At 52.1% G+C, this 26,382-nt stretch overlaps 3 protein-coding genes across 5 annotated transcripts; 2 read left to right on the forward strand and 1 right to left on the reverse strand.

Annotated features, from left to right (window-relative positions):
* Position 1: 1 nt before the first annotated feature.
* Positions 2-5,235, forward strand: MED8 (mediator complex subunit 8). Of its 2 annotated transcripts, none has more exons than XM_080800522.1 (7): positions 2-50; positions 1,428-1,546; positions 2,249-2,393; positions 2,919-3,059; positions 3,254-3,335; positions 3,709-3,957; positions 4,855-5,235. In XM_080800522.1, exons 1-7 carry the CDS (start codon positions 45-47, stop codon positions 4,917-4,919), a joined length of 807 nt encoding a protein of 268 aa, XP_080656648.1. In that variant the 5' UTR covers positions 2-44; the 3' UTR covers positions 4,920-5,235. The 2 variants fall into 2 exon arrangements, with proteins under 2 accessions (XP_080656648.1, XP_080656649.1); XM_080800523.1 differs by having other exon boundaries at positions 44-180.
* A 10,615-nt stretch (positions 5,236-15,850) lies between these two features.
* Positions 15,851-20,632, forward strand: ELOVL1 (ELOVL fatty acid elongase 1). 2 transcript variants are annotated; one of them, XM_080800519.1, is made up of 8 exons: positions 15,851-15,979; positions 18,464-18,523; positions 18,692-18,882; positions 19,060-19,140; positions 19,280-19,336; positions 19,422-19,527; positions 19,615-19,751; positions 19,913-20,632. In XM_080800519.1, exons 2-8 carry the CDS (start codon positions 18,478-18,480, stop codon positions 20,132-20,134), a joined length of 840 nt encoding a protein of 279 aa, XP_080656645.1. In that variant the 5' UTR covers positions 15,851-15,979; positions 18,464-18,477; the 3' UTR covers positions 20,135-20,632. The 2 variants fall into 2 exon arrangements, with proteins under 2 accessions (XP_080656645.1, XP_080656646.1); XM_080800520.1 differs by lacking the exon at positions 15,851-15,979 and adding an exon at positions 17,844-17,925.
* An 80-nt stretch (positions 20,633-20,712) lies between these two features.
* On the reverse strand, positions 20,713-25,540 carry CDC20 (cell division cycle 20). Its single transcript, XM_080800508.1, has 11 exons — positions 25,458-25,540; positions 25,125-25,354; positions 24,869-25,017; positions 24,692-24,788; positions 24,411-24,539; positions 24,114-24,310; positions 23,905-23,999; positions 23,531-23,759; positions 23,246-23,371; positions 22,179-22,296; positions 20,713-21,023 (listed from the first exon to the last, which is right to left on the reverse strand). Exons 2-11 carry the CDS (start codon positions 25,303-25,305, stop codon positions 20,845-20,847), a joined length of 1,500 nt encoding a protein of 499 aa, XP_080656634.1. The 5' UTR covers positions 25,306-25,354; positions 25,458-25,540; the 3' UTR covers positions 20,713-20,844.
* Positions 25,541-26,382: the final 842 nt, after the last annotated feature.

Raw genomic sequence — 26,382 nt, forward strand, 5'->3', positions numbered from 1 at the left:
GGAAACCGGAAGGGGAAGTCGTTGCCGCCGTTGCTGCCGCCGCGATGCAGGTGGGAGCGGGTTTGGGACTGTCGACCGCTAGCTAGTAAGCTAGCTTCAGGCAGCTGGACTGAGAGTGGGTTGGCCAAAGAGAGTGAGGAGTTGGGGCTGGCAGGAGAGGGCAGAGCCCAGAGCTGACGGGTATGGGTCCGCGGGATGGGGAGGCGCGGCCGACTGCAGAGGTGGGGGTGGGGCTCATCTAGCAGGAGACTGGCCGAGTTTCGAGGAAGGAGGCCCCGCGGACTTGCTGGGGTGCACGTAGGGATCAGGCTGCTGTAACCTAGAAAGGTTGAAATGCAGTCCAAGGAAGACGGCTCAAGAAAGTGGCGGGTTGGCTCAGGCCCCGGCCTAGACTGTTGGATGGACGCTGTTGGATGCAGACATAACAAGGGAACTGGAATTGGAGAGAAGCCGGGGTTGGGGCGAGGCGGGGGGGGGGGGGGGGGTGGTGGTGGTGAAGGAATTGCAGGGTGGGGTGGCAGAAAGCTGAGCTAATTATAATCTGAGGCTGTGGGTGGAACCCAGGATCGAGGCTCATGTCATACACATTGGTGAGTTTGGAAGACGATTTTGCATCATTCTTCCCAGCCTGAGCCCGTTAGTTGTTAAGGATGAAGAAATGAAGTAAAACTGGAGACAGCAGATGGAAAGGAAATGCTTGCAGACACCCCAGCATTTAAAATTGTTTCTCTGGTGCTTAGGAGTGTGTGCCTTTATTTTGTTTTGTTTGTCACTTGCCACTTACTTTCTTTCACCTGGTTCTCTGTCAGTAAATGTTTATAAGTTGACTAAACTTGTGAAAGGGACACAGGAATATCGGCACAGAGATAAAATGAGTGCCGATTAATTCGGCAAGAAGAAGTTTGAAAACATCAAATGCTAAGGCCAAAGGAAGAGTGGGAGAGAGTGGGGAGCAGTGGTGGTACAAGCCTGGTATTCAGGGAAACCTTGATATGTGGGTAGGTTTTCCTAGAGATTGTTATTGGCAAGAACTGCCAGACTCACGAGGCAGGTTCTAGTACAGAAGAAGGTGAAATACATGTGCTGCAGACGTGCACAAAAGATAATAAAGGCCAGGCATTAGGTCTTGTGAAAATGTCTCAGTGAGTGAGTACAGAGTGTTTCCATGCAGAGAAAAGCCAGACATGAATTAGGAGATGATGAGAGAAAGGAGGAATTGAGGTTAGGGGAATGGATTGAAAGGTCTAAGGGTTGATGCTGTCTGTAACCCAAATACCAAAGATAGAAAACAGTCTGGCTCTCCTGCGCCAGGGAGATCCTGTGTTACTTGACTAGTTTTGCATACTGTCATCCTGGGTTTTCAGCCTTCCTCTGTATGTGTCATGCTCACGGCTATCTGGGTAACCAACCTGTTCCTATTGGTGCAGAGGGAGGAGAAGCAGCTTGAGGCATCATTAGATGCACTGCTGAGTCAAGTGGCTGATCTGAAGAACTCACTGGGGAGTTTCATTTACAAGTTGGAGAACGAGTATGACCGGCTGACCTGGTAAGAGTTGCCAGGGCAAGCTGAGGAGGGCTCCATGGGTGCGTGTGTTGCAGGGGGGTGGGGGCAGGTCTCCTGGTGGATAGGACATCTCCAGTGATGTCACAACTTAGCACTTGGCAAACATCTTTTGATTTGGAAAGAGCTGGGTTTCCCAATATATAACAAGTGAAGTTTGTCTTAGGGTCACCATGGCAAGGAAGTAGAGAAATGTCCAATTTCCTAACCTAAGTTCTTTCTAGCTTTTGATTCTCACCCTTTGACTTCTCTGGGAGGAGGTATCCCCTCAGTGGGTCCTCCTACTACAGTAAGAATCCAGTGTTCATCCTGGATCTCTTACCAGAGATATTGCTGAGTCTTTTAGGTCCAGTCTACTCTGGAAGTGTGGATCCTATTTTTAGGCCTGAAAGGAGGCCTTTACCCAGTTTCTGAATGTTTAGTGATAGGTATAGCCGTGGTTTTTATTTTGCCACTGGTCCTCACCCCATTCAGAGAATGAACTGCCTTATCTTAACACCTGTGTCAGAAACTTAAAGTGTGTCCCTCTTTCCTAACCCCACAATCCCTGGGAGCCAGTCTGATTTCTGCCCAGTCCAGGTGAAGTGCTAGGAGCCTTTCTGGGGTGAGCCTGGGTATTCCTAGTCTGAAGGACCGCTTCAGGGCTACTTTACTGAGAACAGTCTGACACCTTTTTATCACCACCAGGCCCTCTGTCCTGGACAGCTTTGCTTTGCTCTCCGGACAGCTGAACACTTTGAACAAGGTCTTGAAGCATGAAAAGACACCACTGTTCCGTAACCAGGTCATCATCCCTCTGGTGCTGTCCCCGGACCGTGATGAAGATCTTATGGTAAGAGAAGGAGAAGGGTACGACATGGAAAATTAGATTCTTAGATGAGGACTTAGAGCACAATTGTTGCTGGGTTATTTTAGAAGTTCTGAATGCGTAGCATGTGGTGGTAGAAAGCAAGGGCTGCATTTTGGAGACCTTGCTTTTTTTCCTTCTGGAGTTGGGGAGCCACTCCCAAATAGTGCCAAGTAAACCTGAGGCCTTTGTGACTAAGGCAAAGACCTTTCTCCTCCAATTCCTACCTTGAGCGAAAAGTATGTTCTTTTGTGAGTTTGTCCATTTTGGTATTATATTAAAATGTAGCAAAGAGAAACTTGCCCCTAGGTCTGGTAGAAAGAGAAGTATGAGGAGACAGAAATGAAGTAGGGAGTAAGGGCAGTAGTGTCCCTGGAAGTTAGATATTATAAGTGTCAGGTGATGTTTTCCTTGAGAATGTATCATTTGCCTTTGGAAGGAACTGTATCTATCACGCTAGACTGAGTCTACTTGAGTTGCATAGGAGGATCAATAAAATCTGTGTTACAGCGGCAGACTGAAGGACGAGTGCCTGTTTTCAGCCATGAGGTGGTCCCTGACCATCTGAGAACCAAGCCCGACCCTGAGGTCGAAGAACAAGAAAAGCAGCTAACCACAGATGCGGCCCGCATTGGTGCTGATGCAGCTCAGGTTGGACAGCTACCCCACCCCCCCTGCCCCATACCCCGAATCCCATCACAAGAATCTAGGCATTAGCATCTGTATCTGATGGGGATGCACAGTCGGTTACCCATAAGTTGCTCCTGGAAGAGCACAAGCAAGAAACTTCACCACACTCATTTCTTGTTTTCCCTGATCTCTGCACAAACGTGTGTGTGTTACAGAAGCAGATCCAGAGCTTAAATAAAATGTGCTCAAACCTTCTGGAGAAAATCAGCAAAGAGGAACGGGAATCGGAGAGTGGAGGTACGGAGGGATGGGTGGCGAAATGGGGAAGGAAAAGAGTGAGGGACTCTCTGGAATAGGAGTGGTGGTTTCGGTGATGGTGGAGTGAGGACAGGAGACCCAACTGCTTCGTAAAGGGACATGTCCATTTTGTTTGGCATGTGTACTTAGGGCTAGCCCCGGAGCAGGTGGCAGAAATGGGCAAAATGAGAGGAGGGAATTCTGAGATAGCTGTGAGGGTCTTTGGGGGCTCTCCCTGTGGGCTGCTGGTGAGTGTGGATGCTACTGAACTCTGGTGCTTCGAGCCTTGGGGCTCAGGCTGATCTTCCTGCCACTAGCTTCAGTCCAGGGTCAGAGGCATACCGCAGCCTCCTCACTTCACCTTTTTCTTCAGGTCTCCGGCCAAACAAGCAGACCTTTAACCCTGCAGACACCAATGCTTTAGTAGCCGCCGTGGCCTTTGGGAAGGGGCTGTCTAACTGGAGACCTTCAGGCAGCAGTGGTCCTGGCCAGCCGGGCCAGCCCGGAGCTGGGACCATCCTTGCCGGAGCCTCAGGACTGCAGCAGGTGCAGATGGCAGGAGCTCCAAGCCAGCAGCAGCCTCTGCTCAGTGGCGTACAGATGGCTCAAGCAGGTCAAACAGGTGAGGGGGCAGGGAATGACATGGTAGCAGACGTTGAGAATGGAAACAGGAATAAGCTGCATTGTCTGAGCCCCCAGCATCCCAGAGCTGTAGATTTTCTCCTTTTCTTCTTGGACCATGACCCATAAAACAATTTTTTAGAAGTAAAAATCTCCTGAGAGTCTGTAGCAGCAAGAGTCCTTTCCAGAGAAAGGAAGAACTTCGAACAACAGAAACTGCGCCTCCCCCCCACCCCCGTCTTAGAAGCTGCCTCAGCTACTATTCTGTCCCATTTACTCTGGATACTAGGTGTGCTGTCAGGGTCTTTTCTTAGAGAGACCAACAGTCTTAAGACCATTCAGTAGGTGCGCTGGGAACTGACAAACAGGCAAGCTCCATGTATTCTTCTCTGTATCCTGTCTCTTCTGCTTACCGTTAATAGTTACGAGAACAGTCTGGACGAGTTTAGATGTACGTGGTTGAAAGAGTTATTTTTTTTTTTTCAAAGCTGTCCAGGAAAAGGAACAATTATAATAAGAGAAAAGATATATATATATATATATCTCATATATATATATATATATATATATCTCGTGTATATATATATATATATATTTTTTTTTAACCTGTGGCATTAAATGGGGACTAGCTGTCTCTTCCGGGGGTAGCTGAGTAGGAGACTGACGGGTGTGTTTCAGCCCCTCCTGCTATCAGCCCTCTCCTCCCGGACACCTTCAGGGAGAGGGCTGGTTAAGACCCACACCTCTGATCTTTACTACCCAGGGTCAGAGGCCACAGAGGTTCTGAGACGATAGAGTGAAGGGGTGGCAGAAGGGAAGGGAACCCGGGAGACCACTGCTCCGGTATATCATGAAAGTCTCACCATGCTGCAAGTGTCTTTCTTCATGTTTCTTTTAGGGAAAATGCCAAGTGGAATAAAAACCAACATCAAGTCAGCTTCAATGCATCCCTACCAGCGGTGAGTGTGGCTGGCAACCTCCACTCCCCGGTGCCCCTTGCAGAGCTGGGCGGTGAAATTGCCTTCTTCCCTAAGCTGAACTAGATGGGTGCAATAAAGAGAACATGGGCTTTCGGCACCAGACAGATCCCAGCTCCACCACTGACTAGCTGAGTGGCCTTGGGCAAGTGACTTAATTTTTCTCAGCCTGTTTTCTTGTTTGTAAATGGCGATGACACCTACCTCATAGGGATGTTGTAAGGATTAAAAAGAGAAATGAATGTAAAATACTTAGTACAGTCTGTGAAATGACGGGTATTCAATAAATGATAGTTTCTACAGCCACTTCTCCCCGCTGCCCTCCTCAGTCCTGGATCCGGAACTTAGCGGGATCTGACACTACTTCGCCTCAGTGGTGAGCTGACGGACTCAGGGTCACGGGCTGCCTCGTTCTGTTTGAAAGCCTGTGCTTATTTTGTGCAGCCAGAAACTGTCCGTAGCCTCTGTGTGTCCTTAGGGGCATGCCGGCTCAGCAGTACCCCCTGCCCAGGTTCCATCCTGGCCATCTCTCGAAGCTGTGGGCGGCGAAGCTTCTGGGCTGGGTCAAATGGTCCACCTGCGGCTCTGGTGAAGTGTGGGTCTGCTCTCCTCCTCTCCTTTAAGAAGCTAGTTCAGCTCTTACCCGGGCAATAATCACAAAGTCGCTTACCCTTTACCTCATCCCATACACAGGAAAGAAGATGTTGGCAGGTCCTATGGGTGGGGGCTTCCCAGGATCGGGCTATACCAGGTAGGACTATGTGAGAAAGGGATTTTCTTTGCACATGAAGAAGCCCCTTCTTCCTGGACTCATTTTCCTTATTTTAGAGGAAGAGGGGAATTCCACTTCACACTATCTTTCTTCAGGGTTTAGTTGTCCTCATAACAGTGTGTGGTGCCTGGACTCTAGCCAGGATGGCTTTCCTCCAGTCCGCTGAAACTCAACTAAGAGCCAGATTGCTGGTGGGTGGGGACAGCCACCAGGACCTTTGCTTGCTTTGCATCAAGCTAAAGAGAGGCGTGAGTTGGGTCTGCTGCTAAGCTGCCTTTCGGGACAGAAGGGTTTCTCTGAATAAAGTTATTTAAACTGGAGGCCACCGTGTCAGGGTTAGCAGACAGCAATTTATGAGAGAGCTATGTAGGGATCAGAGACCCAGTGTCAGAGACTTCCAGAGTCGCTGCAAGGCAATTCTCATTTGTTCTCCGTAAAATGTTTTCTTAGCTTCAATTAGCTTTGATCTGAAAATCCTGAGCGGTATGAGGAGGGCCTGCTCATACCTGCCAGCTGCCTTTCTTCTGTTCTCTCCTGTCACACAGCGGGGCATTGGCATTTGTTTTGTGCCGGGCAGAATTCTGCCAGGCTGTGGCAGCAAAGGACTGGGAAAGTGGTCCCTGATGTCATCCCTTCCTGCCCCATCAAGACAAGAGATGGGATCCGCAGAGTTCAGTGGTCATAGCATACAGCAGCATGGGGGCATCCTGTTTTCAGCGCTGAGGCAATGCCAGACCTTTCCCCCACTTCAGCAATACTGCCTTATTGCTCTGCCTGCCTGCTCAAGTGTTCCTTGGGTTCTTACCCCCACCCCTGCCACTGGAAGTGTCAAAGCTAACTGTCATATTGGATAAAGTTCAAGTTGTACATCTCTGAAACCCCTGAAGCAGCTTTTGGTGACTGATGTCCTTAATTCTACCAGAAGATTCCCTTCTATTGAGAGGCACCAACCCTAAGTTTCTTTGTTGTCTCAGACCAATAGTACCTTCATTCCCACCATAATATTTGAAATGGGTTCCTTGTCCTCCCAGGGTGGAAGTGGCCTCCTGCCCCAATAGAAGCATGAGCGGGACCTCACATCTTGGGCCCTTATGCAAACAAGCCGTACTCTGGAGGCACTCACATCCCTATATTTTTCACTCTGGAAACACGTTATTTCTAACCCCCTCACACCCCCACATCCTCTGGAGTACACACACCTGTGTAGCATCACCAACTTTGGGACCTATACAACCCAGTGAATGCCCCAATGGAAAGTATCTCCCTCCCCTCACACGCATTTCCTCCATTCCCTCAGGAGCGAATATATATGGCGCCCTCTTCGAAGAAGATGAAGTGGCGTGCTTACTTGTTCAGATTTAGGATTTGTAAAAGATGGCTCTCTTGCTCTTCTTTGGTGGTATTCCTGTTTCTGACTACTCGGTTTTGCCTGGGTACTGTGCTTTCTCCTAATCTCGGGGCCCCTGGAGAAGGAGATTAGGCCATCTCCTAATCGGGATTGTGCCTAGGGTGGAGAAAGCAGCACTGTGAAACCGTGAGAGCTTTCTACAGTGCACAGTTCATCCCGCTGAAGGCAGCTTAATCCATATCTGCATGAAAGCCACTGCCTAGGACCACTCTGTCCCCAGCTCTGCCCTGTAGCTAGAATTCTGTCATTGTTGACCCTCCCTTTTACTCATTACCCCAGTCACCCTGTTCTCTACCCCTTCTGAGGTCTACTGCTGCCCTACCCAGCCAACTTTACTTAACCTTGTACTTTCTTGTGAAACAGCCCAAATCGATTGATTGTAGTTGAGCGCTCCTTCCAGCTCTGTAATGGGTTCTGGCTTGGGGACCGAGCTGTAGGTGTTGATTGCCCACCTCCTGTCCTGCTGTCAGGCAGGAAGCTGAACTCTGCAGGAATGCCCTAGTGCAAGGCTGGTCCCTTTTCCCACCCCATTCTCACCTCCCCCAGGCAGCTGGGAACAACCTCTCCCTTTGTCTGAGCTTCTTGTACAGAATAATCCTCCTTACGGACAATGTATTCTCTGTGCCCTGTGGACATAGGAGCCGTGTGAGCTGATCCCAGCACCAGGCAGGACGGGAGGCTGAACCCTTCCAAACGCCCACCCTGGGTCAACTCCTGATTATTGTCCAGAGAAATCACTAAGGGATGTACGTTGACCTACTGGCTAAATCCAGAATTTTTTCAGGGTCCATTTTACTTGATCTCCATGGCATTTCCTCGAACTGACCACTTCCTTCTCATCTCTTTCTCCCCACTTGGCCCCTTTGTCTCTGATCATTCCATTTCTGCAGCTTTGGCCTTCTGTCCATCTGCCTGCTGTCTCTGTGACTACCGCTTTTATTTTCAGCTCAGAGCTCTTTGCCCCTAGGATCCATGGGGTCCTCAGATTCTGAATGTTCAAGTCCAGTCATCCTTCCCTCTGAACCTAATTTTTTTTCCCCTAGTTTCCTCGGTGTGACCTAAGCCATGTCTATGGAAGCCATCCTAAACCCTTCCCTCTCTGTGTCCCAGCCCTTCATGACCCAGTCAGGTGCTAAATCCTATCTGTTCTTGCTCCCTGATACCTGTCCATCCTGCCCTGCATTTAGGCCCTGGGCCTCTTTCCCTGAAAGTGTTGTTCAGGCTCCCTGTCTCTCACTCCCGACCCATCTTTGCTGTGGCTGTCAGGTCTTTCTGAACAGCTGATCGGATCACATTGCTTCTCTGATTAAAATCCTTTTGGTAGTTCCCTCTTCGTCCACGCACCTGGCAGGTTGGTGTGCCAGGCATGCTGAAAGTCCTAGGATCAAATCACCCTGGAACACTCATTTTCTTGAGGGTAAGTAATTTAAACAGAGAACACAAAATTACCAAGTATACATTATATGGAGAAAATAGACTTCAGGGAATTCCTACTAATCTGAAGGGGTTCAGAGTAAGCCACCAGATTTCCTGGGGATATTTCTTTCTGTCTTTTCTGCCATTATATTTACTTCATTTACTACATTATATTTACTTCATTGAAAAAGTTTGAAAACCTCTCACATTTCCTGGAAAGGCAAGTAAGATTCTGTGTGATCTGGCCCCCTGACTTCTCCTGACTTAGTTTCTCTATTGTTCTGCTGCCCACACTGCTCCCGAGCCATACAAGCTGCTTGAAGTTTCCTGAAAGGAACAAACTTTCTAGCCTCTGTTCCTTTAGTCCTACCATTCCCTCTGCAAGTAACATTTGCCCTATCATTCTGTCTGATGAATACCTAATCATCTTTCAAAATTCAGCCCACAAGCCAGTCCTCTGTGAAACCAACGACCCAGTGCAGGCACAACTCAGTACCACTCTAAGTAAGGTCAATTACCTCTTCTTTTATGCTCTTTATTGTCCCCCAAGTTCAAGCACCCTGAACTGTCAGGGTTTGAATTGCAGTTCATCTACCTGGGAGCTCGGTGATCTTTTTGTCTGGTGTCCTATAGCATCGGGCCCGTCATAAACACGGTAAATGCTAGCTGCTACATTAGCAGTAGTAGTGTGATTTAGTTGACTTGGGGGAGCTAGAATAAACTAGCATTTTGGTTAAATGAGCAGGTTCAGACTGCCTAGGTTCAAATCCTAGCTGTGCCACTTACTAGCTGTGTGGCTTGGGAAAGCTCATTTACTCTGTGCCTGTTTCCTCATTCCTGGGGATGATGATATTAGCAGCTATATCCTAGGGTTGCTATGATGTTTAAAGAGATTAATACAGTAAAGTGCTCAGAATAGTGCTTTACAATGAAAGCTTGATAAATATTCGCTATCCTCGGGGCAGCATCTAGAACTCTGCTGTCCATAATTGTTGCTTAAGCCAATGATCAATCAGTCCCTTTCTGAGAAGATCACCTCTTCCTCCCTCTGCAGCTTGTCTATGCTGACGTAATGCTCAGCCTTAGGACTTGGCCTCCGGAGAGCTCCTTGGCGCGCATCTCATCCCCCACGGTGTCTCTCCAGCCCCCAATGCAGAGCATTTTCACATTGGTTTACCTGGTGTGATAAGTCATTTTCGAATCTAGTTTTGTGAATTTTTTTTCTCCCTCTTAGTTGACACCCATGCTCTTCCATTAAAGCCCAGTTCCGTCTCTTAAATCATGTCATTTTGCTTTGAGACCAAATGACAAGCTCCCTCACCTGAAGTGTTCTTTGTCCTCCCTCCTAAACTGTATCTCCTGTCCCAACCAGTTGAAGGCTGAGTTCCAGTCTGCCTACAGTTCTCTCCCTAAAGGGGGCCCTGCACCACGCATAGTCCTCTCTGCATTTGTCCATGCTTACTAGGTCTGGGTGCAGGTCATCATGGGCTGCTGTTGGGATTCCCCGGGTATCACCGACCAGAGCCTATGCTTGCCTCTCTTCACACTCCCACCAGTCCTGTAGGCCTTGCTGTGTCCCCGCTACTCCGCTGTCCTTGCCGCTAAGCCATAAGTACTCTCAGCTGGAGCCAGGACCTGGGAGTCAGGTGCTGTGTCACGCCACCAATGCTGACAGAGGCTCTGCCCTCTACTTGGACTGTCTGCCCTCTCTTTTTCCTGCTCCCAGCTCCCTTGTTCATCTAATGAATAACTCATCCTGCCAGTGTCACCTACTCCTGTCGGGTCTTTTACACCCGACCGTTCTTCAGTTATACCTGATCTGGCCACATCCACTGTGTGACCTGAGGCGAGTTACCTCCCTTCCAAGAACCTCAGTTTCCCTCTCTGTGAAATGGCGTTATAGCCCAGACCTCAGAAGGGTACCTTCAATTGAACATATTTAAAATTAAAGTGAAACCCGTAAGTAGCTCATTAATTTTCTATAGGGCAAAGTCCAAACTTCTCAGAAGGGCATAAAAGGCCCTGGAGGTAGAGTCAGCACTCAGATGCTAACTACTGTTCTCTTCCCCTACTCTCTCCTGAGCAATTTCATTTTTTATTGCATCCTGATATATTAGACTGCTTTGATTGTAGCACATTACAATCAAACTAGCCTAGCCAAAAACAAAGAAAGGGGGACCCAATTGTATTTAGATTACTCGGATGGGGGGTTGAAGGGTCACTGGCTGCAGGTGGGCTCGGGCTGGGGGGTCCGAAGTGCTCTGTCTCTGTATTTCTGTACTCTGCAGCAGTAGGGCTCACCTCGTGCGGGAACTCTGATTGTTCTGGCTTGGATTCTAGCCTCCTAGGAGCTCGGATTGGGGGAAACAGGCCAGTGGAGTGGTGGCAGGAATTCCTTAAAGGAAATGAAAGCAAGGAGCTGGGAAAGTGAGCTCTCATGGTCCACATGATGTGATTTCGGAGAATCCTCGGGGTCCCCCCCACCCCGAGCCCTATCTATTCTTCCAAACTTACAGAACTGTGTTCAGGATTGCCTGTGGCATGTGCCATCTTACTGCACACTGCAGATGTCCCCAAACGCATGCATTTCTTCTACTCTGCTCCACCTGAGTTACCCAGCACAACCACCTTCCTGTCAGTTCTGTGTCCTCTCTCTGCTCTATGCTCTCAGGCCTTCCGTGTGTCACAGCTGAGTGTGTGTGTGTGTGTATACACCTGCACGTCACACCTGTGCACTGTAGCTGGTCTCCCACCTGGCTCCCCTCCCTCTCCTTTCCTCCTGGTGACATATTGTCCCCATGTCTGCCTTTCTGAAGAACAATGGGGATCACACAAATCCCTTTCTTAAAAATTCTTTGGGATGCCCCAATACAAACAAAACTCCTTATTCTTTCATTCAAACCACTTAATAATTTGGGACCAACCAACTTTTTCACCTTCTTACATATGAAGGTCTCTTATTCAGTGGATGGTTTGGCCAAGCAGAATCACGTGTGCTGTGCTTTCCTCCTTCCATCCCTTTATGCACACTTTTTCCTCAGCCTGGAACACCTGCATTGCTTCTGCCTTACTTGCCATGTGACCTTGAGAAAAATCCATCACCCTTTCTCATTCAGTTCTTCCCATCCATGAAGTGCATAATAGTAGTTATAGGACTGGACTGTAAGAACATATGGAAAGGAGCTCTTAGGGCCCCACTCTTGCCAGAGAAAGTATTGAATAATAAGCTACGCTTTCTCTTTCCCCTTTTGGCCCTTCTCAACACATCTTCCAGATCTGTCACAACCCTCTTCCCCCCTACCTGAGTTTCTTTAGTTCCATTCAGTGAACACTGTATGTTACCCACGGCCAGATGTGATGAGTGTTCGCACACGGTCTCTCCCTTCTGCCAGCTGGATGTCTTTCTAGCTCCGGTTCCTTCTGCAGAGGGATCAGCCTTAGGCAGAGGACACTAGCTAGCTGACCAAGACCCAGGGATATGCAGAACGATTAACTGACAACCCCTTCGCCCTCTCTTCACTCCCCTGTCCTCACAGAGTCAGCCCCCAACTCCTCTGCATGGCAACTATGTAGAAAGTGCCTTTTGTCCTTTACAGGATGGGGAAGGGAGGAGCCTGACACAGCCCCCGGGAGACTGCTTCCATCTCTCCCTGCCACTCCTGGGGGCCGTTAGCCTAGACCCTCAGTTCCTATCCCTTTTAGCTGACTCCCTGCAGCTCCCATGCTGTGTCCCCTTCACCTGTCACCCACCTGCTCATTCACACACAGGCATGCCTTTTTCCGTTTATTCCTCACTACCATTCCTGCTTCTTTGATCCAGTTCCTTTTTTCTGCTGAAACATGTAAAGCCTCAGATAATCATGAGAACGGAGTTGTTTGCATTCACATGGATGGTGGTTTTCAGACTGAACCCTTGCTGAAAGTACATCAGTGGCCTATCTTCTGGGGAATGAGGATGGAGAAGGGCCCCTGAGAGAGCAGTGAGTGAGCAGTGAGTCAGACAGGGTGGGACCCCGAAGGGGAGTCACCTCACTTCCAGTTAGTCAGGAAGCTTCCATGAAGGAGGGGGAGTTTTAGCCGTTGGGTTGGGGAAGTCTCCCCCTGCACCCCCCTCCCCAACACCTGGCTTTCATCCTTATCAAGCCTGTGAGTTCCTGGACCCCTTCGGTTTCCCCGTTTTATCAGCCTGCCCCTTCCACCCAGCTTCTCTGCAGGCCCCAAACGACCTCCTTCTCCCCCAGTCCCCTGACAAACTGACTCTTCTTTTCCATACATGTCAGTCTGTGAGGTGCTCTCCTTAGCCAAAGGCTAATCCCTCCATGTGTATGCTGGCTCCTGTGGTCTCCTTCCACACTGCACATAAACATGACTGGGCCTCTTCCTGTTAAAAACAGCCATTGGAATCAATCTGAAGGCGAGAGCCAGACACTGATATTTTAAAAGCTCCCTAGGTGATCGTGTGCAGCCAGGGCTGAAAACCATAAACAGAACAAAATGCACACTTCTCACCGTGGCATTCAGGGCTCTGTAGAAACTGGTTCCTGCCCGTGTTTCCTACCCTGACCTCTCTGCCATCTGAGCTGGAGCCACATCGAACTTCCTAGAGCTCCCCCAACCTGCCACATCCCTTGCTTCTGTGCCTTCACACACATCCTTCCCTCTGCCTGGAATGCATTTCGCTGCTTTCTGGAAAGTGCCCTTCAACGTTCAGTGTGGTGTCCTTCTGTGAAGCCTTCAAGAATTCACCCCCACCCTGGGGCAGGGTGCCCCTCCTTGGTGCTTCCATAAGCCTCTGTGTTTATCTCTGTGGGAACACTCGCCACATGCTGACTACGATTGGTCTCCTCGATATCTGTCTCCTCCTCTAGATAGCGAGTGCTTTGCAGGAAAACCCAGGGCTATAGAGATGCCATTTGGTAGGACATGGGGCCAGGTGATCTCTATCAGAGATGAGTTCTCCCAGGACTGGAACAGGAACTGAGCGAAGTGAGTCTGGGTGCCTGTTCATTCATGTGATCAACGTGGGCTGGGGGCTTGCGGTGCTCACTGACCACTGGGGCCCAATGAATGGGTAGCTTAAGTTCCCTGCCTCTACTACACTTGACCTCTGCCACTGTACATCCTCTCTGGTTGTCTGCTTGATTCGTCTCTCATTTGTCTCTAGCTGGATACTGAATCCAGAACTGCTCAGTAGAGCTCTAAGAGCAGTGCGTGCACACAGCAGGCGCTTAGGAAGTATCTGCCGAACCAATGCTCATGAGTCCACATGCAAGACTGACCTACTGGTTGTCGGCAGTGGTATGTTCTTGACATATTGGTTGGTTCCTGTCCTGTCTGAAATGTTGAGCATTGCACGGGGGCCAGCTCCTTCACTCTTCCCGACGATGAGGGAGGCTCTGCTGTTCCCGTCTTATAGAGGTTTGGCAACTTGCAGAAGGACATGCAGGTACGCGCTGGAAGACTTAAACTCAGGCCTATGGAGTCAGGGCTGATCCCAAAGCCACCAGATTATACCTGGGACACATTAGGCTTTCAACAAATATTTATTGACTCAAGGGAGACTCCCACCCCCAGGGAAGCAAAAAGCCTGAATTCTCAGCGTCCTCCACGCCTGACTCTGGGTCCCGTGACCTCTCTGGCCTTTCTCACAGTCTCATTTATTCTCATATTCACTCCACAAACATCACGAAGGATCAGATGAGCCAGCCAGTGGGCCAGGTACAAGAGATATGGAGACAACTAACACATGCCTCTGGCTGAGAGGAACTTAGAGTGGGGGAGGTTGTAGATAATTGCATTCCTGTAGGATCACCGGAGCTGGGGTGGGGAGCTGTGTGGACCCTGTATCGAGCCAAGGGACTAAGGCTTGGAAGGGTGGGAGTGTGTGCAAGATGTGAACATTCTTGGGGAACAGGTAAAGCGTAGCACAGGAGAGTAACACAGGTAGAATGGGAGGCCAGGGGCCAGCTCAGGGAGGCCTTAGTGTTCTAACTCAAAGAAATTTGAGCCTTTTGAATTCTCCTGCCGTTTCCTTTCAAGGGTAGCTGCTCTCAGGCTGGATCATAGCTCTAGTGTGGCTCTGACCTCTTACCTTGAAGACTGAACTCTTACATGGCTACATCCCACCATTTACCAGCATATTGTTTCTCCCAGACCACCCTCTCTTCTGAATTCTCCTGTCCACATTTACACCAATCCGACAAGAAGGCATCCGGCCACTTGATGCCAAGAACCAGTTGGGAGCCGCTGGAGCTGCAGAGTTCATTCTGTTCCAACTTAGTCCTTACCCCTGTTGAGCAGAGTGGGTGTGTGTGTGGAGCTGGAAGGGGAGTGCAAGAAGCCAGATGGACAGCTCAGCACAGAGTCAATCCCCCTGTCTCAGGGACATCTCCAGTGTCTGCCACACCCATCCCATCAGTTTCCAAAGCTTAGGTCAGCCTGTTAGCTCTCACCTGGTCTGCCTCAATCAGCCTATGGCCCCAGCCGCCAGAGTGATGTGACTCAGCCAGCCCTAAACCCCGTGCTGCGACAGCAGCACCTGCCTCCTTTACCTGTGTGTCCCTAGCACTTACCGCAGTCTTGCCCATGGTAGGCACTCAGTCGGTATTTGATCATACAAGCCCGATCGCAGGCTCCTCACGATTCTTCAGTTTCTTCTCTGCTTCCAGAATAAAACCAAACTGGCCGGGTTGGCCTTCAAGCCCTACTACATTCGGCCACAGTTGGCCTCCCTTCCCTTTATTTCCTTTCAGTACCTTCAAGGCCAGTTTAGCCAATGATTCACTGTTCCTGCCCCGGGCCACTTGTATTCTCTCCCACTGCGAAGTCCTCTTAGTTCCTAATGCTAGGGCTCAGCCAAGTTTATGGGCCGGTGGAGAAGGCTTCCTTGCCCAGCAGCTCCCTCCGGCTGAGACCTCCCGGCCACCCTAGGTCAGACCCTCGCACACAGGTGCTACCTCCCGCCCAACTCTCCCACCAACCCCTGGGGAGAAAGCGCGGTAGGAAAGGGCTGGAACTTTCCGCCGGGTCCCAAACTGGGTGGGCCTGCCACAAGCTGAAGATGTGTCGGTCACGTTGGTGGACCGTCACCGGAGGCCCCAGAATGAGACCGAGTGTCAGGAAGCAGCCAGGTGCACCTCTGGTGGGCCGGGGTCGGCCCAGGGAGACCCGCTGGAGGCGGGCAGCGCGATGCCGAGGGAAGGGGTGGGGAGCCCGGGCTGGGCTTGCTTCCTGCCCCGGAATCTGGCGGCCCGCCCCTGCGCCCGCCCCTCGGGCCGAGCCGAGTCGGGGCCAATCAGCAGGCGCCCCCCGCCCGTCCCGCCCCGTCCCCCTCTGGTGACAGAAAGTCGGCCCAGCAGATGAGGAAGTGGTAGGCAGGCTGGCCCTGGGGACTTTTCTCTGGCCCTGCTCCCTCCGAGCCCTTCACCGCTGCCCGCCTGGCCCCCCACTGGTGAGTCTGGACCTTCCACGGGCGGGCTGTCCACGTGCCCGGGCACCCTGCCTGCTTAGCCCTGCCCTGCCCTGCCCTGCCCAGCCTGTGGGCGAGGCTGTTCCCGGGGACCGTGGGTGGGAGGTCCTAGCTCTCTGGGGCCGGGCCTTGCCGGTAGCCTCCCTCCGATCCCGGCCCCCATTTGTTTAAACCTAGGCCATCTTCCACCACCTCCTGCTCTAGTCCCTGGCCGCCTCTTCCCTTCCCTCTCCTTGGCTCCCAGTTCTTCTCTCCTCCCTTCCCCTCCCCCTCCTTTGCCTGTCTCCCTTTCCCTTCCATCCATCTTAAAGGAAGGAAGCACCCGCCTGAGTTCCTTACCAGGGACACACCCAGCGCTCCTCAAGCCAGGGGAGAGGTCCTTTCCAGAGCCTGGAGCCACTCCTGACCTCCAGGGCGCATGAGTGTTTGTGAGGGGGTGAACTCGAGGTGGTGGTGGAGAGAGAGCGGGAGAGATAACCAGCTGGCAGGCTCCCCTGGGTCAGGGAGGAACTGTGTGTGTGAGCACAGGCCTCCGCCAGGTGGGCCGCGCCACAGAAGAGGCAGCCAGCAAGGTCCGCCTGTGAATGAATGAATGGTCATTGTGGTCCGTGAAAGTGATCTGTGTGCACAACCGAAGGCAGGTGTGTCTGAGTGTGGTGAGGGGGATTTTATGTTCATTCATCTCTAAGTGGGGTGTCTGAGTTTATGTCTGTGACCACATTTATCTGTGACTCAACGTACCTGTGAGTAAAGCTGCGTGTGGGCCCCGGGGGTGCGAGCGCGAGCATTTGCACATGGTAATACTAGCAGGACCAGAGAAGGTGGCAGGGTGAGTGTTTTGGGTGTGTTGCGAGTATGAATGGAGTTAGGAGTGGGTCTGAGTATCAGAAGCTCTGCATGTCAAAGTCCATGGAGGCTGTTTGGGTGGTGTGTCAGAGGGGGGTGGCTAGTGCCAGTAGGAGGTATGTGGGCCCTGCGTGTACATAGGTGTGTCAGCCCTGGGTCAGCCTGTCGTTGGTGCTGGGGAGAGCTGCGCGAGAGGGAGGACTTGGGGCCTGACCATGGTGTGGGCAGATGGGGGTCCCCATGGAGGCTGCAGGAGCTCCTGGGGATGTGTGCCCAGTTCAGTGTGTGAGGGGCACGTGGATGGCCTCGCTGGAGGTGTCAGAAGGTGGCTATTCTTCGCTTAGTGCCTGTGCATGGCTTGTTCTCCGGAAAGAGGGAAGCTGGTGGGCATCTGCTTCCCTCCCTGGCTGGGGAATGCCTTGCCCCTCTGGGACAGCCTTGGCATCCCAGGCTCTCCTGGGTCTGGCTCGAGGCTTTTGTGTCCCAGGGTGCCCTCCCCCGACATTCCTTCAGGTTCTGAGGGGGAGAGGGCCTAGCTCATTAGGACCCTCCCTAAGGGAGGGGAAGATTCCTGAGACCTCCCCCACCCCCCCACCTCCTCACATGCCACTGGCCTCCCTGCCCCTCCCAGGGAGAGAAGGGTGCTGTACCCATTCTGAAGCAGGACAGACTGAGAATTTATGGCGAGTTTAGGAGAGGATGCTGGGTGTAGGTTTTCAGCAGTCCTCTTGGGGCCAAGGCTAGGGCTTGGCTGGAGCCCTGTGAGGTTTCTGGCTCAAAACTAAGCTAGAGCCTTTGCTCATCTGGCCATCCAGGGTGGGTGGGTGGTGAATCCCATTGTATACTCTTGGCTTTCTCAATCCTGGTGGGTCCTGCTCCTCCAGGCCCTGACCTGTGGCCTGGACCCACCCTCCACCCCGTGCGCAGTGCAGCGGGGGCGGGTGGAGGGCGGGGCGCTCCCAGATCTAGTTAGACAGGTGGAGCCGCCGGGGCAGGAGTCTCAAAGAGCCGGGCTCCGGAGAGGAAGGGCTGGAGGGGAGTGCCAGAGAAGAGGGGAGCGGGGAGCGGAGAGAGTCGCTGGGGTGAGAGCCCGGGAGGGCAGGGGAGAGGAGGAAGGGGCAGGGGTGGGGGGAATCATTTTGGGAGAGGAGCATCCTGAGCAGCGGTTGAACGGGAGGATCCCTGGTGGGGAGGAAAAAGGACCCTCTCGAGGCTGGAGAGGTGGGAGACTGGCAGGGAAGGGAGAGGCGGTCATTCTGGAGCGGAGAGGTAAGATTCTCCGGAAAGAGACCAGAAATGGAGAGTCCTCCTGTGGAGGAAGAGGGAAGGTGAGGTCCAGTGGTAAGAATCTCTGCGGTGGAGCAGGGGGTGAGGGAGGTGAGTGAGGTGCAGAGGGGAGGGCAGAACAGCCCTTCCCAGCAGGCAGGCAGGATGTGCGGAAGCGGTGTGAAAGCGGTGTGCCTCCTACCCCCAGTACCCCGCAGTTCCTTCCTCTCACTCTTCTGTCCTTTCTGCAAAGAGGTGTCGTGAGCTGTCCCACCTGGTCTGTGTGCTGTCTGTGGGTCAGGGGTGGGATGTGGGCACAGCCAGCCCTGACACGCACCCCCCATACCTCCCCAGAATCCTTAGCCAGGATGGAGGCGGTTGTGAACTTGTACCAGGAGATGATGAAGTATTCAGGTAAGACGCTGTCCTCCCTCCTGCTCCAGGATCCCTGAACCTAGGGCTGTCTCCTACTGGAGAGTCCCTACGAACCCCTTGACTCTCTGTGACCTGACCCCATGCCTGTACACCTGGTGGGGACCCTTTGTACCCCTGTGACTCTGACTCCTTGACCCTTATCCACAGATCCTCGGATCCAGGGCTACCCTCTGATGGGGTCCCCCCTGCTAATGACCTCTATCCTCCTGACCTACGTGTACTTCGTTCTTTCACTTGGGCCTCGCATCATGGCCAATCGGAAGCCCTTCCAGCTCCGGGGCTTTATGATTGTCTACAACTTCTCACTGGTGGCTCTCTCCCTCTACATTGTCTATGAGGTAGGCCTCTGGGGTGCCTAGGTTTTAATTTCTGCCAGCAGGATAAGGGGCAGGCCTTGGGGTCAGACATGGCATCTCCTTTCCAGAGAGGCTCAGATTCTTTTCTTCAGCTAGATAGCAGGAGGGGTTGGGCTGGGTGGTTGGATCTCTGGTGGCCTAATCCACTCTCCTCCCTAGTTCTTGATGTCTGGCTGGTTGAGTACCTACACCTGGCGGTGCGATCCTGTGGACTATTCCAACAGCCCGGAGGCACTAAGGGTAAGTGGGGGTCAAGGGTGGGGAGCTAGCATAGAAGCACTCTGGGGATAGCAGTTTGGCCATGCCGTGGCCTCATGGGTCAGTTCAGGGAAGTTTCTGGAATAGCATGGGTGTCTTAAGTCTGCCTGACTTCTTGCAGATGGTTCGAGTGGCCTGGCTCTTCCTCTTCTCCAAGTTCATCGAGCTGATGGACACGGTGAGTGGTTATAAGGAGATATGGGGACCCTGGGGAGAGAGAGAAGAGGCCCTGGCTTGGAAACCCATTTCCCCACTCTTCTCAGGTGATCTTCATTCTCCGGAAAAAAGATGGACAGGTGACCTTCCTACATGTCTTCCACCACTCAGTGCTTCCCTGGAGCTGGTGGTGGGGGGTACAAATTGCCCCAGGTGAGTGGTGAAGGCCACTGGGGGAAGAGGGATAGACACTAAGGACCAGCAGTTCAACTCTCCTGACCCTGTTCATTGTACCGACAGGAGGAATGGGCTCTTTCCACGCCATGATCAACTCCTCTGTGCATGTCATCATGTACCTGTACTATGGGTTGTCTGCCCTCGGCCCTGTGGCTCAGCCCTACCTGTGGTGGAAAAAGCATATGACAGCCATCCAGCTGGTGAGGGGCCTGGCCCGTAGCCACACCCCCCACCTCCCTGGTCTGGATCCTCCCTTTATCCAGCTGGCCTCACCTCTGACCGCATGCCTCTGCATTCAACGTCCCGCCAGTCTCCACCACCTCTCACTGTTCCCTCTCACCCTTGCCTGTCTCCGTTCCAGATCCAGTTCGTCCTGGTCTCACTGCACATCTCCCAGTACTACTTCATGCCCAGCTGCAACTACCAGTACCCCATCATCATCCACCTCATCTGGATGTACGGCACCATCTTCTTTGTGCTCTTCTCCAATTTCTGGTATCACTCCTACACCAAAGGCAAGCGGCTGCCCCGTGTGCTTCAGCAGAATGGAGCTCCAGGTACCACCAAAGTCAAGGCCAACTGAGAAGTGTGGCCTAGCTAGGTGCCCACCTAAGTGCCTCAGGACTGCGCCTTGGGCAGCATCTGACTTCTCCCCACCTACACCGGTGACCTGTGACCAGGGCTTACGTGGTCAGGACTGAGCAGGGGACAGGCCCTCCCCTCCCCACAGCTGGTACACAGGGACCATGGCTTCCGTTCCTCACCCACTTCTCCCGGCCGGCACCAAGGACATGGCCTCATTGCCCTCTGCTACGCCAGAGCTGGGGGGCCGAAAGGGCTGGACACATTTCCCCCTCCCTGCCTTAAACTTGGGAGAGGAGCACTCAGGACTGGCCCCCACCAGGGTCTTGTGGCCTTTTTCCTCACACTGAAGAGGTCAGCAATAATCTGTCACTGTGCACCCATGATCCCTCCTTCTCTCCCCCACACTGAAGCAGAAGCTTCTTGGCCAAAGGTCAGGGTGACTGGGGGGCTTGGGCTCACTCGCTTAGGTCTTCATTAAAAGTGACAGAGGAAACCACTGAGGCTGTGTGTGTACATGTGGGAATGGAAGAGGTGTGCCAGCCCTGTCTGCCAACAGGAGGGATGGTTCTGGCTCTTGGAGGACCATGGTGGAGAGGAGCCTCTGGGAAGGCTGCTGGGACAAAGGTGATGCAAAGAGAAGAGAGGGAGACGTGACTTTATTAGAAAAATAAAAAAACAAACAAAACAACTGAGGTGATGAGTTGGTCCTCAACGGATGCCCTGGTGGATGAGGCTGCTCTTGGCTGTGCTGGCCTTCTCCCGCTCCCGCCGCCGCGCAGGGTCCAGCTCAAAGCAGCGCCACAGCCGCAGGGTCTCATCTGCTGCTGCTGAGGCCACGGTGGCCCCGTCTGGGCTCATGGTCAGACTCAGGACTCGGGCCGTGTGACCTGAGGCATGAGGAGGGAGACAGTGAGAGCAGAGCATATGAATGCAGACACAGCCCCCAGCCACCAGTGTTGAGAACCACCTACCTTTTTTATTGAATACCCCCAAGAAAATAACTCACACACCATAGAATGCATCCTTTTAAAGTATACAGTTCGTTGGTTTTTAGTATATTCACAAAGTTGTGAATTGTTGCGAACGACAAATGTTGTGAACAACAATTCCAGAGCATTTTCATTGCCCCATAAAGTCTCTCCTCTCCTCATCACCTTCTCCCCCCAGCCCCTGGCAACCATCAATCTGTTTTATTTCTTTGCATTTGCCTCTTTTGGACACTTCATGTAAACAGTCATATACAGTATGTGGCCTTCTGTGTCTGGCTTTGGTCACTTAGCATCTACCTTTATTTTTTTTTATGTTGAACCATTTTTTAAAATTTAAATTCAATTAATTAATATATAATCTATTACTAGTTTCAGAGGTAGAGGTCAGTGACTCATCAGTCTTATATAAGACTGCTTAATTGACACCCCAACTTAATATCTCAGAGGCAACTCAAATTTAACATGTGCAAAAGGAAACTCACCACCATTCACTCCAAACCTGTTCCCCTCATGGGTCCCCCCCCCCCGTTTTCAGAGGTAGAATTTAGTGATTCATCAGATGTGTATAACACCTAGTGCTCATTACATCACATGCCCTCCTTAATACCCGTCACCTAGTTGCCCCATCCCCCCACCTCCCTCCCCTCCAGCAACCCTCAGTTTGTTTCCTATGATTAAGAAAGAGTCTCTCATGGTTTGTCTCCCTCTCTGATTTTGTCTTGTTTTATTTTTCCTCTCTGCTGCTATGATCTTGTTTTGTTTCTTAAATTCCACATGAGATCATATAATTATCTTTGACTTATTTTGCTTAGCATGATACCTCTAGTTCCATCCACGTCACTGCAAATGGCAAGGTTTCATTTTTGATGGCTGCATAGTATTCCATTGTATATGTATACCACATCTTTTTTATCCATTCATCTGTTGATGGACATCTGGGCGCTTTCCATAGTTTGGCTATGGCAAACATTGCTGCTATGAACACTGAGGTGCGGGTAGCCCTTCAGATCACTACCTTTGTATCTTTGGGGTAAATACCTGGTAAGCACCTACCTTTAAGCTCAGCAACCTTGGCCATGGTTGGGTACTTCCAAATAACCAACTGGTTCTGGGCAAAGCCATGGCCCGAGATGAGTTCCTTGTAGTGGGGAGACCAGAGGATGGAGCACACCTGTGGAGAGGGGTTGGGGTGTGGGCACAACACACAGCCGGCACTACTCAAATGAGAACTAAGTACATTTGAGTGTTAGGCACCCTGCCAGGTGCCAGACTCAGACTTGAATCACCACAGTTCTTATAAAAACTTTGAGAGTTAGAATTATTATCCATTTTAAGAGATAAAGAATCAAGCAGAAGAAAGTTCAGCAAGTTGCCTAAGACCACATGCAAGTTTAGTAGGTGACAGCGGCAGAATTTGAACTCTGGCTCCAGAGCCCAAGTTTAGAATAGAATGAAGGCTGCACAGGGGAGGTGAAGGTGGAAGGAGAGAAAGCTGGAACAGATGCAAGGAGACTCACCAGCAAGGGCCTCCAATGTCATTCTACCTAATATGGATTAAGGGCTGTAGGTGATAGGGAGCTACTGCAGGGTTTTAGGACAGGGACAGACCTCCCAGACCCAGTGCAGAGGACAGATTGGAGGGGATAAGTAAAGAATGCTGAGAGACCAGTAAAATAGGCCTCCACTCGGAAGAAGAGTGACCATGAGGGGAGGGGGGACACGTGAATGATACTGAAGGAAAAATGATGTGTTTTGGGGACTGGGTGAAGAGGAAAATCCTAAAGATTTTAGGAAGTTGTGCAGGTTTCTGAATAAGTTCTATCACTCTCAAACAAAGTAAGAGGAGGAGAAATACATTTCAGGGAGACAAGAAGTGACAAATTTAATTTAGGACATACTAGGGTGTTGCCACCTACAGGACAGGAGGTTGGGGTTAAGTAATGGACATTAGTATGGTCTGGACCTCTTGAACAAGAGCTGAGTTAGCGTTTTGGAAATCATCAGCATATAGAGTTGGTAAAGCCACTGAAGGGGACAGTTGCCCAAGGGGACAGTTAACCAAGACAGAGTAAGAATATTTCTGAGAGGGAGAGGCTGGAACGTAACAGGTAAAAGACTACCTGGGATTGAGCATCCACAGCACTCAGACAGGCCCCAGAGCAGACATTCCAGATGCGAATGTGTCGGTCACTGGTACCCCCTCCGGTCGCCAGGACATTGGACTGCCAGGGACACCAAGCTACAGCCTAGGTAGGATAAAGATGGGGTCACCTGCCATAGAACTAGACAAGGAGCTACAGGGGTCACAGGGTAATCCTGTCCAATCCTACCATCCCATCTCCCCTTAACGGTCCCCAGGTTCTGGGGGAGGGTCTGCAGAGCCCCCAACCCAGCCCCACTCTCACCTTGACAGCCCCCTGATGCTGGGTGAATGTCTGCAGGGGAACCCAGCCACCCTCTCCAGGAGCACTAGGCCACACATTGACCAAGTTATCGTTGCCGCCGCTGGCCAAATGTCGTCCATCTGGGGCCCAGCGCAGCCCACACACCTCCTGGCTGTGGCCACTCAGGGTGGCCACATGGTGTTCTGCCACCCGAACATCATGGTGGTGGATCTGGCCAGAACGTGAGCCACTGCAGAGGGGAGGGGAATGAGGTTCAGTGGTAATGCCAAACACTGCCAGCAGCACCGAGTTGCTTCAGTTCAGAGGTGTACCTCTGGGGAGAGCTGGCAAAAATCACAGACGGATTTTGCAACAGACTAGCGACAGCCACAAACCTGGATACGATGTAGCTGTTCCAACACAGGGAGCTCACACGGGCAGAATGACTAGTCATGTTTCGAAGGCGCTTCTGCTGCTGCACATCCCATAGCTAGAGAGACAAGGCTGCTAGGACCAGATCGTGACCTGCCACCAACACCCTCCTGCCCGACAAGTCCCCTGGGTCTGGGTGCCGCAGAACTGCAGCACAGAGGACAAGGCTCACCTGCACCTCGGCACTGCTGGTGCCCACTGCCAGGTAGTTGCCCTCTTTGATCCAGGCCACAGAAGATATATAGTCCCCAGGCTGCTCCATTTGCAGCAGCTGCAAGATGTCCCCAGAGCTAGCACTCCACAAGTACACGCTGTTGTCCAATGCCACAGCCAGTACATTTCCAGAGCTCCAGTCCACAAGGTTCAGGTCTTGCCAGAGCAGGGAAAGGGAAGAGCATGAGCTTCCTTGTTTGCCTGGTCCCCAGGCCCTCTTCCTCCATCCGATGGGCAAAGAGAAGACTGCACTTACAGTAGTCATTCCGGATTTCAGGGGCATCCAGGATTCGGTCTGGCAGGGAAGGAATGTAACGGCAGGTCTTCCGGCTGGAGCCAGGCGTGGCCTTCTGGCTGTAAAGCACTTTCAGTCTGTTCTGGTAACCTGTGGCAACCAAGTGGGTCCACACAGTGGGACAACTGACTCCTCCCCCTGCCCCTAGCCTGGAAGGCCAGACAAGCACCTCCCCTCTCTTCAGTCTTAGGTGGGAATGGCAGACAGGCATCACCCCTCAATTCTAGAACTTGGGGTCTTACCCTCTGGGGCATTTTGTGGTTTTCCACTGAGCCGAAGGATCTTGGCTTCCTCCACATCAAAACCGTTCAGGTTCAAAGCCCAGGCTTTCTGATGTTCCTGGCACAAAGGGTGAGGGTGAGGCATGATCCAGGTTACACAGGCGGGTCTTGTGCCTGTAGCCCCTCTGGGACACATACCTTCTTGGTGGGCGTCTGGCTATCTTCAGGCTGGTTTTCCTTGCTCAGGAGGAAACTGGCCACCTCCATCTGGGAAGCACTGCGATGGGGGATGTAGCGGTCACCGCCAGGTTTGCTGGGAGTGGTCTGAGCCTTGGAGCTGGATTTGCCTGGGGTAGAAGGAGGGAAGCCAGAGAGTCTGACCAGGCTCCTGGGGGAGGAGGCACGAAGGCCGCTTCCCCTCTCCCTCCCCGATGTCCCGCCGCACCCCACTGACCGGGAGTTCGGCCTGGGGTCCTGCCGGCGCTGTGGGATCGGTTGGCCGCCCGCATGGGCGAGGGGGCCGGCCCCGCGGCTTCCTTAGCTTTGCGCTGCCAGCGCGCGGGGGGTGCATTGGGGATAGGTGCGTCCAGCTGCAGCAGCGAGTGCAGGTCGCTCTCGAACACGAACTGCGCCATGGGAGAGTCCGCAAGGGGAGGGGTCCTTGGAGTGGGTGCCCGCCGAGTCCTGGAGGAAAAGGTGACCGTGCTCGATCTGGGACGGTGGCCACTCGTTCAGGGGCACCCCGGCCGCAGCCCCACCCGACCCAGGCCCCCCGGCCACCTCTCACCTTCAGCCCGCAGCAAGCTCCAATCCCGGACCGGCTTCAGCAGTGCCGACCTACGCTTCTTAAACTCTCCGCTCCGAACACTCATTGGCTCCTTCAAAACCCAACCGTCGCAACCGTCGCCTTCGCCCATTGGCCTTTTACGGCATAGGAGGCGGGTCTTCCGGTGCAAGTCACAGATCTCACGAGAATCCAGCCCTGCAGCGTGATTTGAAGAGTGTGAGGGCCCGTCCCCAGGGGAACAGATGTCTGAAAGCGAGAGGGGCGGGGCGGAGAGGGGCGGAGAGGGGCGGAGAGGGGCGGAGAGGGGCGGAGAGGGGCGGAGAGGGGCGGAGAGGGGCGGAGAGGGGCGGAGAGGGGCGGGGCGCGCCTGGGGGCGGGACCTGCGCTGCAGCCGCATTCCCCAGCCTCTTCCATTCATTTCTCAGCTTCCCCTCATCAGCCCTTCACGCATAAAACTGCATGTGATGTGCGCCAGGAGTGCATTTGTTGTGACCTGCGGAACTGTCGGATTACTTTTTTTGTACCCCTGAAGCCAATATAACACTGTATGTTCATTAACGGAATTAAAATAAAAACTTTAAAAAAAAAAGATACATAAAACACATACAGTGGAATATTACTCAGCCATAAAAAAGAATGGGAGCTTGCCATTTGCAACAACATGGATGGACCTAGAAGGTATTATGCTAAGTGAAATTGTCAAAGAAAGAAAAATACCATGTCATTTCACTTACAATGAAATCCAAAAAACAAAACACAGACAAGTGAAAAAAAAAAAAACAGAAAAGATAATGCAGAGAACAAACTGTGATTGCCAGAGATGAGGTGGGTGGGATGATGGGTAAGATAGGTGAAGGGGATTAAGACGTACAAACTTCTAGTTATAGAACAGTCACAGAGGGTGGCGGGTGATTCAGTTGGTTAA

The sequence above is a fragment of the Martes martes genome, assembly GCF_963455335.1.
Source record: "Martes martes genome assembly, chromosome: 4".
Lineage (NCBI taxonomy): Eukaryota > Metazoa > Chordata > Mammalia > Carnivora > Mustelidae > Martes > Martes martes.

Bases quoted from the DNA above. Each gene is read 5' to 3' on its own strand.
- MED8 (XM_080800522.1), top strand. The intron at 1,547-2,248 runs GTAAGAGTTGCC...TATCACCACCAG, and splicing joins GAGTATGACCGGCTGACCTG to GCCCTCTGTCCTGGACAGCT. The intron at 3,958-4,854 runs GTGAGGGGGCAG...TGTTTCTTTTAG, and splicing joins GGCTCAAGCAGGTCAAACAG to GGAAAATGCCAAGTGGAATA.
- ELOVL1 (XM_080800519.1), top strand. From the start codon at position 18,478: ATGGAGGCGGTTGTGAACTTGTACCAGGAGATGATGAAGTATTCAG. The intron at 18,883-19,059 runs GTAGGCCTCTGG...TCTCCTCCCTAG, and splicing joins CCCTCTACATTGTCTATGAG to TTCTTGATGTCTGGCTGGTT. The intron at 19,337-19,421 runs GTGAGTGGTTAT...CACTCTTCTCAG, and splicing joins TCATCGAGCTGATGGACACG to GTGATCTTCATTCTCCGGAA.
- CDC20 (XM_080800508.1), bottom strand. From the start codon at position 25,305: ATGGCGCAGTTCGTGTTCGAGAGCGACCTGCACTCGCTGCTGCAGCTG. The intron at 24,789-24,868 runs GTATGTGTCCCA...CCTTTGTGCCAG, and splicing joins GCCAGACGCCCACCAAGAAG to GAACATCAGAAAGCCTGGGC. The intron at 23,760-23,904 runs GTTTGTGGCTGT...TCCCCTCTGCAG, and splicing joins AACAGCTACATCGTATCCAG to TGGCTCACGTTCTGGCCAGA.